Source organism: Oncorhynchus kisutch, linkage group LG29 (genome assembly GCF_002021735.2).
Source record: "Oncorhynchus kisutch isolate 150728-3 linkage group LG29, Okis_V2, whole genome shotgun sequence".
Taxonomy (NCBI): Eukaryota; Metazoa; Chordata; class Actinopteri; order Salmoniformes; family Salmonidae; genus Oncorhynchus; species Oncorhynchus kisutch.
Window position 1 is genome coordinate 25,062,186 of NC_034202.2, and position 16,806 is coordinate 25,078,991.

The 16,806-nt window shown below is 42.3% G+C and overlaps 1 protein-coding gene across 1 annotated transcript in view; it reads left to right on the top strand.

The window, feature by feature from the left end:
- The window catches only part of LOC109873617 (leucine-rich repeat transmembrane neuronal protein 4-like), a 136,397-nt gene extending 127,704 nt beyond the window's left edge, over positions 1–8,693 (top strand). The window contains exon 3 of the mRNA XM_031809515.1: positions 2,951–8,693. Within this exon, the coding sequence (XP_031665375.1) occupies positions 2,951–3,253 (303 nt within the window). The 3' untranslated portion in view covers positions 3,254–8,693. The remainder of the gene's footprint in view (positions 1–2,950) is intronic.
- Positions 8,694–16,806: the final 8,113 nt, after the last annotated feature.

The following is a 16,806-nucleotide window of genomic DNA, read 5'->3' on the forward strand; positions in this document are numbered from 1 at the left end:
TAAATAATGTAGGTAATGTACTGCATTGTATACAAACACTACTTTTAGCTGCCCCCTGACAGAGATTCTAAATATTTTTCAGATATTCAAATTTTCGGGTCAAATTAAGATGGAACATGGTTCACTTTCCTCTGAGGCCATGCTTTGTTTTTGTAAATCTGATGTAAATTTGGCTAAACTCCCCCTCAGACAGTTCTGTGTGTTTTCTCTGGGCTGAATGCTTGTCTGGTGGGCTCCATGTGATGGATGCCCCCAGTTCAACATCTGTGCCCGACTACGCATGCACGCTAGGAAAGGACAACATTCAATATGAAGACTCACGGACAAACAAAGTGAAACACACATGGCAGTATAAGTACTCTACCAAAACAGTTCTCTGGGACACAATGCTTAACTATTTCCATGACAACTGAATACAATTGCATTAAATATAGAAATCCTGTTTAAATACATTATGGTAATGTATTCCACACTGTATTGTATTTTAGCAGTTGTAAATGACAGTGTGTTTCTGTTCTCCACAGCACAGAGCTTCCTGAGAGACTAACTGGAAACATAAGGTCACATTGCACATGTATGAGTGTGGGTATGCTCTCCTCCTCTCCCCTTTGCTACAGTATCCTAGTGCCCAGACAGACCGACGAGGCAGAGCTGAGAGGACAAACTGAAGTTTTTTTGTCAATGTGGTCCAAGTTTCCTAAAGCCAAGGGGAAACATTTCCCAGAAAAGAAACACCATGTCCCAGCTGCAGAGAAACTCAGTAAAACTGCTTTTTATGGAGTGTGTGACTGGGGATTTATTGCGTGGGGCACTGGCGGCTCCTCATAGCTATATCTCTGTGGGATTATGTACAGGGTAAGAACATAATGTTGCTACAGTGAAAATATATTTCTGACAAATCTTGAATATCAATTAATGGGGATTTTTTTTAACCTCCTTAGAGACCGACAAAAATAACAATGTAAGCCTATTAATCTGGTTCATCACACCAAATGTATCAGTCTGAGATTTACACCTAATTCTATTAAAATCCACCTCTCTGAGGAGACAATTCAATCACAAAATGCTGAGGCCAGAGACTACTGTGGATATGCTGCTAGACCGCCAGGTGTGTGTTAACATGTCCTCTCTCTCTCACGCACACACTCATTCCTACACACACACACACACACACACACACACACACACACACACACACACACACACACACACACACACACACACACACACGTTCCCAGCACACGGGCCAGATTAATGCCCCAGCACTAGGACAGAATCCGCTGAAACGGTTAGGAGTTAATATCCGTTAATTAATTCGTAGGACCTGGGCAAGCAGGGAGCTGTGGGTAGCAGAGGGGTCAGGGGGAAGGGTGGGGGGCTCAACAGAGAGGGAGGGGAGTAATCCGCTGAGTGCCCATAATGTAATGAATACAGGTCTAGCTTAATGGGGTCCATTTGAGAGAGGGGGGGGAGGGTCTATTATAAGGGAGAGGGACACATTTGTGAAAATAGGTCTGATATTTGCAATGTGACCTCAAAGAGTATCTTTATCATACTTTTTCGGTAGTGTGTACAGTGTTTGTTTGTTAGCTGTATTTATTGACATAGCCCAATATGTTCCCAGTCAGGTTAGTGTATTGATACTTTACAGCCTAGCCAGGAATGGGAACCCATAACACCTCAGTCCTTAGCAACCATATTAACTTAGCTCAGCGGGACAATATTTTATGTACCGTTTGTTCTCTTTATCCTTCCTCAAGGTTACATATAGATTCTTCTAGACTTAGGGGTTATTTCGCTTGTGGCAAGTCTTCTGTCTGAACGACTGATCTTACTCCACTGACTGGGTCCATGAATTCTACTCTTACATAGACCTTGAATCTCGGGTACCCAAAGTGGAGCCTTGTTTAGTTTTTGCTCTGTCAGCCAACAGACTATAGCCTATGGGAGGGCTGAATTGATGAGCCGTGCCCAGTTCCCATCATCCACCCAGACAGCACCCTTGTCAGTATTTATCTCTCCGTTTTCTTTCTTGGTCTCCTATTTGTTTTTTGTTTTTTTCTTGTCTTGAGCGCCATTGTAAGATCTGATTGTCTGTCAACCCTGTCAAGCACTTCATTCCCGACGACTGCCATCTCTCCCCACTTTTTTTCTGGGCCCCTTTCAACCTTCGCTAATTGGTCTTTGTTAAGGCAATGAACTCAGGCAGTGAGTTGGGGAAAAAGCCTGGAAGTCGCTCATCTGTTTGTTTGGAAAAGCAGTGTGTGTGTGTGTGTGTGTGTGTGGGAGGGTGGGTGGGTGGGTGATTTAGTCTCATTGTGGTTGTCTAGACTCTATGGAACTCTGCTTAAGTTTACACTGATCCTCCCTTTATGCTAGTATATGGACACATTTATATACGTGCACGGCTGCACACCTATTTGAACATGTGAATGAGCATGTTGTAGTGCATTGTGCAATTTGAGTGTGTATTATGAGTCACTGGCAAGTGGAGTTCACACTGTATGACCAGACAGGCGTACGCTCACGTTGGGTAAAAATATCTCTGTTTTCTTACTGCATACATATCCATGAACCTGGCACTGAGATGACAGCCCAGTGGTAATGGTTGGATTAGTGGGTACATTTTAACATCACATTTAGGCAGTTGATACACATTCCTGTTGTTTTTCTGACAAAATAATCACTGTTTGACAAAAACATTTGTTTTAATTGCAGATATTATTTTAATTATTGATGATTATTTGTTCCCATCTGCTAGTTGGTATCTAGAGGGCTTATCAGAGCAATCAACAGATTGAGATTGACATCTCTAATGTATATTTCTCTGTTTTTTTCTCCCCCTCTCCCTCTCCCACCTACATATAAATTCCCTTAATTACTCACACATTCTCTCTCCCTCTGCCACTCTCATTCCCTGTCACACTCCATCCCTCCCTGCTCGACACAGGTCCCGCACCAGATGGGCACGCTGGCGTATTACCGGTACGAGCAGCCTATCGTGGACTACTGCCAGGCCCATCAGCCCCTGCGGCTCAACATGGGCTATGAGGGTCCCCCGCAGGGCCTGGAGGAGCTTGGGCCACGTGAGAGAACCACCATACAGACTGTATCGCTGCCCTCTGTGCCCTCTGCTGCCACAGTGGTGGCCGGGCCCCGCTCACCGCCCTCTATCCTCAGAGCCCCGTCCCAGGTCCCCGGTGGCTCCTTCCCTCCCCAAGAGCGCACCACCACGCTCACCTTTGGACGCTAACAACTGGAGCGAGAGTCTGTCGTTTGAGGTGGGGGGGATGCCACAGATCCACCATGACTCTTGAATAGAGGGCAAGGGAGCAGGGGGGTTCTGTGGGGCCTTTTTCGGCACATTGGCATGGGATGGCCACAAGGGGGCAGAGGTAAAAAGAGGAGAACAAAAATGATAAATTTAAAAACATGGCTAGAGGCCATTGGCAACTGGAATGTGACCATTATGAAGGCTGATGCATCCTGGGAGTTCTGCTATTATCTCTTTTTCTTTTTCCAAACACTTCAAAGTGGAGCTGCTGCTCCCCTCCTCTTGGCTCCTGGGAAATAGAAACGTGATGCAACGTGCATGACACGTTAAAGCATCCATTTGGTTATAGCTCTGGCCAATGTGGCGACAATGCTGTATGGTGCCTGTTCCAAGGAATGGATCATGGCGGTTCTCTCATGTTGTGTTAGGAGTGAGAAAGGAATGTGCAATAAACTATGTGTCTGGAGGACAAGAAAAGAAAGAGAGCAACGTCATGAAACAAAATAATGTTTACCAGAACTCAAAGGCTCGCTCTTTTTCCCATTCAAATTGCCAGTCAGGGGTCATAATGCCATGGAAATCATTATTTCATTCAAATGAGTAAATTCTCAAAAAAGAAGAATGTTGTTGTGAGAGAACAAGTAGATTATTGTATTGTTTCCATACTGTGTTGTCAGTATGTTCAACTATGGAGGTCAAGGTCTGAGTTTTATTCATGTGCTCATGTCGTACCAAAGATGTATTATTTTTATGTACAATAATAGCATTTGTTTTCTTTATACTTTTTGTTTCTGAAAACATAACTGGTACACATTAAATACATGCATTAGATGGTTTACCTTTTTATAAATGTACGTCTGCCATCTGCATACAGTATGTACAACCAAACCACATAATAATCTACAGAGGCTGCCGAGTCCTGTGTCTGTAAATGGATGAGAGAGCCTACTCAGTTATCATTACAAAAATACAATTTTATGGAGTCCAATAGAAAATGTAGGAAGCATGTGCAATGGGGTGTCAAGATTTGGCAGCTGGCTCAAGTTGGCCCACCAGATTATACTATCTATGGTCTGACTAATTCATGAGATGTATATCTATTTCATTAAATACTTTTAAATGGAATTGCTGGATGTGAAGTGTTTGGGCAGAATTAAGGTATTTTACATGCTGATGCTTTGTAATGCTCAATTTGATCAAATTGGGCAAAGCAATGAACAAGGAGGTATGTAGGTCCTTCGAGGGGGTCAACTAAAGGTTGAATCTCTCATCACCTGTAAAGGCCGAACTAACCATTTTATATATTTGATTTCTAAAAACAATGCTTGATTTTCTTGTAACTGGCCTGTCTGTGAGGTGAGCGGCAGGTATGCTGGTGGATTGATGATGCACTGCTCCTGTGCTGCCCTCTCCTCTCTACGCCCTTAGAAACACAGCAGACAAAGAGCCCAGTGCCTCACGGGGGCTTGTTGGGCTGACTGACTGGCACGTTGGTGCGTCTTTGACATCCAGAAAAACTCATTGACTGTGGTGGACTACCACTGGGGATGGATATTGCCTGTTAATAACACAGCCCTTTGCCAGTAAGTGTGCCTGACTGTGTTTGAACTCCAACCAGATGAATGTGGACACTGTCTCTGTTACCCATGAGCACTATTGGACATCCTTTACCGTCAATTGATGGAGTTGAAGATGGACTGGATCCTTTGTTGTGGTGGCTCTTCAACGGAGATTCCCCACCCCTCACTCCCCATGTCCAAATCAATCACACACACTGCGGTCCTTTTTTACCTGTCAAGTTCAACACCCTGAGGTCTGTATAATGGAGGAGGGAGCACATCAAGCCACCTATGTATATGGCTCCCCATGAAGGAGAAAGCCTGAGAGGGCAAAGAGAAGGGAGGGCCAGGAGACTGCCGGCCGGGGGGTGGGGGTGGGGGGTGCTTTTTTGTATGTTTCTTGATCGGAAGCAAAAGTGTACATTTTTGAGATGATCAATGATGTCAAGCAATTCTATAAAAAGGACAAAATCCTTTGGGACTTATTTATCTTGTAAATAGAGAATCTTTAAAAAGGAAAAAGTTACGTATTTTGCTTCTTCTGAAACACAAACTGCTTGTGGCCAGAAGAGGAGCCTTATCCACGAGCCGGAGTGAGGGAGGGAGTCTGTCCAGAAGATGGCTTTGGGAGGGAGATGATGATGATTCCCACCATATCCTCTCCTCTCCTTGTTTTAATTATAAATATTTTTCTACCTGCTCCCACCTCCCTCCAGCATGTCACTATTCCTGCAAACATTGTCCATCACTGAGGTTTTTACTGTCTTAAAGACACACCCCTACCAGAACCACACATAAGGAATTTGGTAGTAAAATTTGATTTGAAGTGTCAAAGGTATATTATTCAAATCTGGCCTGTAGTAGAGTATTTCAAATAAATATAATAAATATAATTTTATTGGTCACATGCACCCCCCCAAAAAAGTATTGTTCACATTACAGTGAAATGGTTACGAGCCTATTCCCAATAGTGCGGAATTTTAAAGTCAGACAAATATTTGCTAAATACAAAAAGGAAATAGTAACACAATAAAAAGAATAATGAAGCTACAAGGACTACCAGTACCGAGTCAATGTGCAGGGGTACAAGGTAGTTGAGGTAATACAGTATGTACATGTGGGTAGGAGTAAAAGTGACTAGGCAATCAGGATATATAATAAACAGAGTAGCAGCTGTTCAGGCCGCTGTTACTATTATTATTATTTTTATCAACCCATGTTCTCGTGTATGACTCGTTTTCAGTATGCTTGAGATACAGTATGTTATTTCTACTAAAGCCTTGATAACATAGTTTCATTGAATAATTGACCAACCCCCAAGCAAAAACACACCGATAATGCTCTGATAATTATATCATGATCTAGAAGAGTTTTGAGATACTGTATGCCCCACATATTACATACAAACTGTTGGTTTACTCGAAATGGTTTCTGACTACAGTGCTGGTTTTAGTTGACCTTGTAATAAATGTTGTGCCAATGTCTTCACAAATGGGACATCCCACTCTCAGTTCTAGCAATGTCTTGTCTTGCCTTGCTCTTTAAACCTCCCCTGCCATCTCCTGGCCTGGATATCATGTCTGCCTTTGGTGACCCTTTTTTATAATGTTCTATCTCTGTCCGCATGCTGACGATTGGGCAAACCACGTCAAAATATAAGGGTGTGCACTGAACGAGAAACAGATAGTATAGAGCTAGACTATTTCCTGTCTGACATGCCCTAGAACCACAAGCATGTGTTTCCACACACACGCTGGCTACTTTGGTGTCTCTCAAGCAAGCTGTTCACTGACCCCTCTGTAGCCCATCCTCTCCAGGGTAGATGTCTCCCGCCCCATGGGCCCTCCAGTCTCCATGCTGTCTTTATGCACATTGCAGAAAGAGATGCTTGTGTTGGACGAGGCTATTACTCCAGAGAGAGGCTTCCCTCTTCTATTATGGTAACACATTTCCAGACTAATTATCATTATTTAGTTTCTTCATTAATATGTTTCCTTGAGCAGTAATCACTCAACAGCAGTCCAACAACGATCAAAACAATATGTAATTGGAAGTTTAAATGGAGTCATGGTGACCACAATTAAATTAGCGGCTAATAAGTCATTGGTTTACCATGATCTACATCCCTGATAAGGCCATTGGAATAAAGGGACCCTGCTGTCTTCCATGAACAAGTCTTTTGTCCCATTTTTATAATGCTGTACTGTACGGGGCTTTCAGCACAGGGGATGCATACAACTTGTGTAAGTTTAAGCTGAAATTCAGGAACGTCTGTGCTAGCCCAGAAACGCCGACAGGCTTTGTTTTTTTCCTCGGCCTTGTTTGTTTTGGGATCTGTACCCCCCTCTACCCCAATCCTCTGAGTTTGGGATCAAATCCCTTTTGGGAACAGATTTAGCTGAAGGGAGGGTGAATGAAGGTCTGAAGTATTGCAAGAAAGCCTTTCATATTTCCGTGTCTATGCTCTGAGGAATGGCTAAATGCAAATCTCTAGGGGAAAGAGAGATGAGGCAAGAGAGATGGGGGGGGGGAAGAGAAATCGAGAAAATGGGAAACAAATAACAGAAATGAAGAAAAGGGGTAAGAACAAGAGAATTGCATTGTATTTGCTTAAAACAAAGGTTTTGCATCCCATGCACACCAAGGGATGCTATCCTAACACCTTGGTAGACATGTACAGTACCTCATTAACACATTGAATGGGGCACACAGACACCTGCATCCTCCTAAATCTCCCAAATCCTACTTCCACACCCTGGCTGTATGCAGTCTGATCACACCTAATGCACAGGGCTGAGGATGCAGGAGGGTATAGTGAGTGAACACATCATCGTGAACTGCATCCCCCCCACAGGGTGTAACATCTGCTGCTGATGAATCGTGGCTTTTGTTGTCTAGGCTCTGTCACTGCTGGTGCACACCTAGTTTATGCTGTCTCAAACCTGGCCCTTACATCTCAACGCGGCTCTGGACTCTGCAGCGCCTCACCTCCCTGCCATCAACACAACACATTTCTCCTTCCAGTTCACCTGAAGCCAACCGCAGAGATTCAATGACTATGTCATTACCTGAGAAATACGTTTGACAAATTAATTCCCAGCCAGATGTGGCTTTGCGTCATCTTCTCTATTCCCTCCTGAACTGAGGCATTATACAGTTACAGTATAGAGCCCCTATAGGGCCTCTGTAGGGCCCAGAGCATGTGGAGACCTGAGGCATACAGGACAGTAGGAGAAGCTCTAACATCATTAGCTGGAGGTTTTTGCCCTTTGGCATAAGCAATGGTTACAAACCAGGGTCAAGACAATAGGGGTTCTAAGCATAACCATTAACCTCTGTCAGAGATATAAACTATTCCGGTCTAACAAAGCATGTTTAAACCACTAATTGGATTTATGTGAACAGAATAAGAAAAGGAACACTAATTTCATATAGAATCAATTTTGCTACCAGAGGCGATGTTGAGATGTGAACATGCAGTAAAACTGACAGAAAGCAATATTATCATATTCTTTAAGAATTCCTTATTTGCTCCAAGCTTCTCCACATTCTCCCCTCCCACCAATACCACTGGTTCTTTCCCATGATATTTTCATGTGAATTTCTGCTTTTCCCTCATCTATCTCCTACTGACGGCATTGATTTCTGTGGGATGTAAATATGAGCTGCATTGTTTATTCTGTAGTTGGTTTGTTGTTGTTTTGGTTTTAATTCTTATTTTCTGTGCTCAGACCTAAAGCGGTGTTGTGGAAACCTGGTCCAAACGCAAAATATGGCTTCTCTTTGAGTATATTATTGTCAGAAAATGTTTTGTAAAAATTTTGATGACGGAATCAAAAATAAAGAAATTTAAAGGTTAATATTTGTGATGCCATGTTCCTCTGTGTTGTTATTGTTGTGTAACTCCAAATCATATAACCAACCACTGTCTCAATACCATGTTCTATACAGTAGAAGTCAGAGGTTTACTTACACCTCAGCCAAATACATTTAAACTCAGTTTTTCACAATTCCTGACATTATTTTTTTTTATCCATTATTTTACCAGGTAAGTTGACTGAGAACACGTTCTCATTTACAGCAACAACCTGGGGAATATTTGCAGGGGAGAGGAATGAGCCAATTGTAAACTGGGGATTCTTAGGTGACTATGATGGTTACAGGGCCAGATTGGGAATTTAGCCAGGCCACCAGGGTTAACACCCCTACTCTTACAATAAGTGCCATGGGATCTTCAATGACCTCAGAGAGTCAGGACACCTGTTTAACGTCCCATCCGAAAGACAGCACCATATACAGAGCAGTGTCCCCAATCACTGCCCTGGGGCACTGGGATATTTTTTAGACCAGAGGAAAGAGTGCCTCCTACTGGCCCTCCAACACCACTTCCAGCAGCATCTGATCTCCCATCGAGGGACTGACCAGGACCAACCCTGCTTAACTTCAGAAGCAAACCAGCAGTGGTATGCAGGGTGGTATGCCGCTGGCTCATATGCTGCTGGCTCATTTAATCCTAGTAAAGGTTACCTGTCTTAGGTCAGTTAAGATCACCACTTTATTTTAAGAATGTGAAATGTCAGAATAATAATAGAGAGAATTATTTATTTGAGCTTTCATCACATTCCCAGTGGGTCAGAAGTTTACATACACTCAATTAGTATTTTGTAGAGTTGTGTTTAAATTGTTTAACTTGGGTCAAGAGTTTCGGGTAGCCTTCCACAAGCTTCCCACAATAAGTTGGGTGAATTTTGGCCCATTCCTCCTGACAGAGCTGGTGTAACTGAGTCAGGTTTGTAGGCCTCGTTGCTCGCACACGCTTTTTCAGTTCTGCCCACAAATCTTCAATCGGATTGAGCTCAGGGCTTTGTGATGGCCACTCCAATACCTTGACTTTGTAGTCCTTAAGCCATTTTGCCACAACTTTGGAAGTATGCTTGGGGTCATTGTCCATCTGGAAGACCCATTTGTGACCAAGCTTTAACTTTAAGCTTTAAATGATGTCTTGAGATGTTGCTTCAATATACCCACATCCTTTTCCTGTCTCATGATGCCATCTATTTTGTGAAGTGCACCAGTCCCTCCTTCAGCAAAACACCCCCACAACATGATGCTGCCACCCCTGTGCTTCCTGGTTGGGATGGTGTTCTTTGGCTGGCAAGCCTTCCCCATCAGACCAGAGGACATTTCTCAAAAAAGTACGATCTTTGTCCCCATGTGCAGTTGCAAACCGTAGTCTGGCTTTTATATGGTGGTTTTGGAGCAGTGGCTTCTTCCTTGCTGAGCGGCCTTTCGGGTTATGTCAATATATGGACAAATTTTACTGTGGATATAGATACCTTTGTTTCCACCAGACGTGTGGAGGTCTACAATTTTTTTGGCTGAGTTCTTTTGATTTTCCCATGATGCCAAGCGAAGAAGCACTGAGTTTGAAGGTAGGCGTTCATCCACAGCTACACCTCCAACGGACTCAAATGATGTCAATTAGCCTATCAGAAGATTCTAAAGCCATGACATCATTTTCTGGAATTTTCCAAGCTGTTTAAAGGCACAGTCAACTTAGTGTATGTAAACTTCTGATCCATTGGAATTGTGGAATTATAAGTAAAGTAATCTGTCTGTAAACAATTGTTGGAAAAAGGACTTGTGTCATGCACAAAGTAGATGTCCTAACCAACTTGCCAAAACTATTGTTTGTTAATTAACAAGAAATGTCTGGAGTGGTTGAAAAACGAGTTTTAATGACTCCAACCTAAGTGTATGTAAACTTCCAACTTCAACTGTTTCTCAGTCATAGTAAGTACATTTTTCCTCAATAAAAATGTGTCAGGACAAAGAACAGCTTTGACTGGGCTGAGGACAGCAAATAATGTCAGTTCCAATACCCTGACAGTGCATTACTAAAACTAGACCCAGGCATAGGGTTCTATGAATCAAAGGCTGCACTGAAATATAACAATACCGCTCCAAGTATCATCTTATTAACCATTTATTTTACCCATTTAACCGTTACTTTTACACTTCCATTCTGACCTTGAAAACGTTGTGTGATAAAAAATAAACACCTATGCAAGACACCTATGCATTCCAATGATCACAAGAATTCAACAGGCGTTTCACTTTTCCTTATCCCATGATTGACCAGGCCACTTTGCCCTAAAGAGTGGATATGGAAGCAGGTCCATGCCAGATCCCCCAAATACATGTCCTCAAAGATGGAACGCAGGCGGGAGGAGGCAAGATCAGGTGGGACCAATCTAGCCAATGAGAGGGCAGATATGCATGTGAACAAAAAGCTCCGAACTCTGATATAAAGATGAGCGGTGTTGAATATCCGATGAGGGGTGTTGTCGTCAACTGCCTGAATTCTTTGCGAAAGTATTTGAAATTCATCGACCTCATGAATATGCATAGCCCATCTTGAATTTCAACAGGAACAATTCCGATATAAAGTGTTTCATCTCAATGTTTCTGGGATGTTACATGCATCACTCGTAATAACCTAAGTCTCACGTATCGAAATAGCAATTCATGTTCATCTTGATTAAATGAAATACTCCCATTGCCCCCCATACAAAAACTGTTCACCTAATTATTAAGGATCTGCTTAATGTGGACATATATGGCTCTCGATTCACCTCCCTCTCTCTGGTATGGTTCAGTTCATTCTACAACTCAGTTCCCAGCAAGCAGGGAATGTCCTAAGGACATTTCATAACATTCCCATTAGGTCCCTTTAAGGGTTTCAGCAAGAAGTTATCCCAGTCTAGGAACATTAAAACATGATGTTAACCTCAGAACCATAAGAGGACGCTCAGGACAGGTCCCGGTTTGGTCGCAGCATAACATTATAATAAGATATTTTGATGTCCATTAAGGAACGTTTCCATTTGGTTCTGATAGAACGTTATCAATGGACATTCAATGTTACCAGGACATCACTGAGGACCATATCAGAACCATGTCAGGATCTTTGTAGAACGTTCTCAGATTCTTTATGTTACTAGTCATTATCCCAAGGGAATGTCTTTGCAAACAACAATGTGTCTTTAGGAAGTCCCCGACACGTCACAAAATAGTTGCCTAAAGTGGTCAGGACGTTGTGTCATGGTCCACTGGAGGTTTTGTCTAGTTTCCAGTTTGTCCCAGAGGCATCCCCTTGTGTGTTTTTAGGACATTCTTGGGATGTTGTGTCATGGTCCCCTGGAGGTTATGTTTAACTTCCGTTTTTTTCCAAGCACATCCCCAATTAAATTTTTTAGGATGTTCTTGGGACGTTGTGTCATGGTCGACGGAGGTTTTTATCACTTGATGGTCCCAGGTATGCCAAACCATTATAAGTAAAGTAATTCAAGTTATGGGGTGTTTAAGGTAAGTGGTACGCTGTTAAGCTAAAATAGTGTAAAAATCTTGAATCATTGACAATATGATTACATTTGACATGATCACTTAGCACTGAGTTGGAATTTGACCTCTGGATTCTGGGTATTCTGATCTTTCTGCTGTGCCACAAAGGCTGTAGAATTTCATAAGTTCCCTACACATTCATACCTATAATAAAGCTCTGCCATCTGCACTGCTATTTTAGATATCAGTAAATATGACTATTTCCTCATCGTTGATTTCACTTGCTTTTCAGCAGTTTGAGTTGTCATTATAGTTGTCTAATGTTGGTGGGGAATATTCTGTTTTAATGTTACTGCAGAATCACTATGATACATATAATAGTTATTCTTGAGTATTTTTAATGGAGCTGAGATTTACTTTGAAGTGCAAAGTGTAGGAATACAAGAAATTGACACAGACATTGAAGATCGGAAGAGGTTGTGACTTGAAATCCCAGGTGAGGACATGTAATAATTACTGTATGAATAAGTAACAATGATTACACAATGTAATCATGTACAGTGTGTCAAAGTGTGCCAAATATGTACTTTTAAAAAGCACTGTGTGTGTGCATGTGTGTTTTTGTGTGTCTGTCTAACTAACATTGCCAAAAGACAAAGAGCTGTGAAAGGATCAGTGGTTCACCAATCAGGGCCTTGGCAACAGTAACAAGGGGTGATGTGTAATGAAACTAGGCTGTGTGTGTCCTGGTAGATAGTAATTATTTAGGATTAAACCATTTCATTATGACCATCAGGTGTTGACCATCAGGTGTTGTCCCTGGAACAATCCGGGTACCAGACAAAAACCTTCAGGTGGATCGTGACACAACTTCCCAAGACTGTCCTAAAAACATCCTACGGGACGCCACAAGACAAACCGGGAACTACACAAAAACCTCCAGGGGACCATGAAACAACGTCCCAAGAATGACCTACAAAATGTTCTGGGGGACATCCACGGGACAAACCAGGGATGTCCTAACAACTCAGTTTTTGCAGAGTTATATCTATAAAAACATACCATTTTAGTCGAGAGTTTAGTAGTAGCTTGAAAAAAGACGATTTGAAAAAAAAAACACACACACACTCCCTACAGTCTGCTACCATTCTCTATTGTTTCCCATTAAGGTTGTCTACAGTTCCTTCAGAAGGTATTCAGACCCCTTAATTTTTCCACATTTTGTTACATTACAGCCTTATTTTAAAATTGATTATATATTTTTTTAGTCCTCAGCAAACTACACACAATACACCATAATAACACATTTTTGCAAATTTATTTTTAAAAAAGAAGAAAAAGTATTCAGACCCATTGCTATGGGACATAAAATTGAGCTCAGGTGCATCCTGTTTCCATTGATCATCCTTGAGATGTTTCTACAACTTGATTGAATTGATTGGACATGATTTGGAAAGGCACACACCTGTCTAAATAAGGTCCCACAGTTGACAGTGCATGTCACAGCAAAAACCAAAGCCATGAGGTCAAATACATTGTCCTTAGTGCTCCAAGGCAGGATTGTGTCGAGGCACAGATCTGGGGAAGGTTACCAAAAACTTTCTGCAGCATTGCACGTCCCCAAGAACACAGTGACCTTCATCATTCTTAAATGGAAGAAGTTTGGAACCACCAAGACTCTCCCTAGAGCTGGCAGAGCTCAAGAGTTCCTCTGTGAAGATAGGAGAACCTTCCAGAAGGACAACCATCTCTGCGGCACTCCACCAATCAGGCATATATGGTAGAGTGGCCAGACGGAAGCCACTCCTCAGTTAAAGGCACATGACAGCCCGCTTGGAGTTTGCCAAAAGGCACCTAAAGACTTTCAGACCATGAGAAACAATCTGAATGCCAAGCATCACGTCTGGAGGAATCCTGGCACCATCCTTACGGTGAAGCATGGTGGTGGCAGTTTGATGGGAGAAAAACAAAAATCCTTAATTTTAGAATAAAGCTGTAACTTAACTAAATGTGGAAAAAGTCAAGGGGTCTGAATACTTACAGAATTCACTGTATTCCTGGTGGCTTATCATTTTTGATGGATAACAATAGTTTTTCCACATCTCCCACACTACCTTGATCAAATTCAAAACAGCAATCCTTCTCTTTCAGATATTTTACACAAAAATATGATGGTTCACTATTCAATATTGTAATTTCACTTCTGAGTTTTTCCACTTTATTCGTGAAATACTAATTGAAATTAATGACAAAATGGAAAAAAAATTACCCATTAACTGCCATAAATGATGGAGATTAATTGGGTTTTCAGCCCATAATATAATTTAAGACACTCCAATTTTTGTTAACTTTAGTCACCAAATGCCTCAATTTAAAGTATTTCAACCAATCAGCTGAGCAGCCCGACTTGTTTGCCACCTCTTTTGCATCATTAGTATGAACCATATTTTTTTCAATTCTGCATCAATCTTGGGGGCTATAACAGTTATCACAGGTAATTTCTTAACTGGTGTTACGTCCTGACCTTAGTTCCTTTTTTATGTCTCTATTTTAGTTTGGTCAGGGCGTAAGTTGGGGTGGGCATTCTATCTTTTTGTTCTGTGTGTTTGGCCTGGTATGGTTCCCAATCAGAGGCAGCTGTCAATCGTTGTCTCTGATTGAGAACCATACTTAGGTAGCCTGTTCCCACCTGGTGTTTGTGGGTAGTTGTTTTTTGTGTCTGTGTTTCACCATACAGAACTGTTTCGGTTTTCATTGTTTCACTTTGGTTAATTTGTATTCAGTGTTCAGTTATATATTTAATTAAAATGCACACTTACCACCCTGCGTTTTGGTCATACTCCTCACCAGATGAAGAAGATCGTTACAACTGGTGCATGCTTGTCAACAATTGGCATGAATAAATACTTCCAATGCTGCTTCTGGATTCACTTCCTCATATACATCAGACCAAAATTTTTAAAAAGACATCTTCAAACAAAGAGTGCTGAGAACCTTTGTATGATCTCTTAGAAGCAACCTTTGGGACTTTGGCTTTCCTTGTTATTGCCACAATGTTAAACTAGTCACTCATTTATGTAATCCCTTCTGTAATCCATTCAGCCATAATATACTGTCAGAGAGGGACACAGTCCTGCTTGAGAGGCCTGTCAGTTCATATGCACACATCAACATATCAGCATGTTGGAGGAATATGACAGCACCGTTTACAGTGTAACTTGCGGTGGCTGTCATGGCACGAGGCATGGCATCTTTTGCCTCTCAATCCAATGATCTTACCCTGAGAGATGTTAAAATGCTTTAAATATGAAGTAATTGCATGGTTAATACGTCATTCATAAGAGGGCTGATGTATTTTTTGTCACATTAAAGCTATTCAGGCATTGGCAGCACTTTCAAACAACTAATGGTTCCTTATAACAGCCTATGTGAATGTATATCCCAGTAAATGCATCTATAATGCACTGCCTAGAATCTGATATACACTACATTACCAAAAGTATGTGGACACACCTTCAAATTAGTGGACTCCAGTATTTCAACCACAGCCGTAGCTGACAGGTGTATATAATCGTGCACACAGCCATGTAATCTCAAAAGACAAACATTGGCAGTAGAATGGCATTGCTGAAGAGCTCAATGACTTTTAACGTGGCACCGTCATAAGATACTACCTTTCTAACAAGTCAGTTCGTAAAATTTCTGTCCTGCTAGAGCTGCCCCGGTCCACTGTAGGTGCTGTTATTGTGAAGTGGAAAGGTCTAGGAGCAACAACCGCTCAGTCGTGAAGTGGTAGGCCACACAAGCTCACAGAACGGGACCGTTGAGTGCTGAAGTTAGTAGCGCACACAAGCCTAAGATCACCATGCGCAATGGCAAGCGTCGGCTGGTGGGGTGCAAAGCTTGCCGTCATTGGACTCTGGAGCAGTGGAAACACGTTGTCTGGAGTGATGAATCACACTTCACCATCTGGCAGTCCAACAGACAAATCTGGGTTGGGAGGATGCCAGGAGAACGCTACCTGCCCCAATGCATAATGCCAACTGTAAAGTTTGGAGGAGGAGGAATAATGGTCTGGGGCTGTTTTTCATGGTTAAGGCTAGGCCCCTTAGTTCCAGTGAAGGGAAATCTTAACGCTACAGCATACAATGACATTTTAGATAAGTATGTGCTTCCAACATTGTGGCAACAGTTTGGGGAAGGCCCTTTCCTGTTTCATCATGACAATGCCCCCGTGCACAAAGCGAGGTTCATACAGAAATGGTTAATTGAGATCGGTGTGGAAGAATTTGACTGGCCTGCACAGAGCCCTGTCCTTAACCCCTTCAAACACCTTTTGTTTAATTGGAATGGAGTGGCATTAAAAGTTTGCCAGGCCTAATTGCCCAACGTCAGTGCCCGACCTCACTAATGCTCCTGTGGCTGAATGGAAGCCAGTCCCCGCAACAATGTTCCAACAGTATGAAATGGTCCACCCACACAGTCAGTGTGGTGAAGAATGCACATCTTGGCACCTAAGACCCTGACAAACTTTTACAAATGCACAATTGAGAGCATTCTGTATCAACGTCTGGTAAGGCACCTGCACCGCCCGCAACCGCAGGGCTCCCCAGAGGGTGGTGCGGTCTA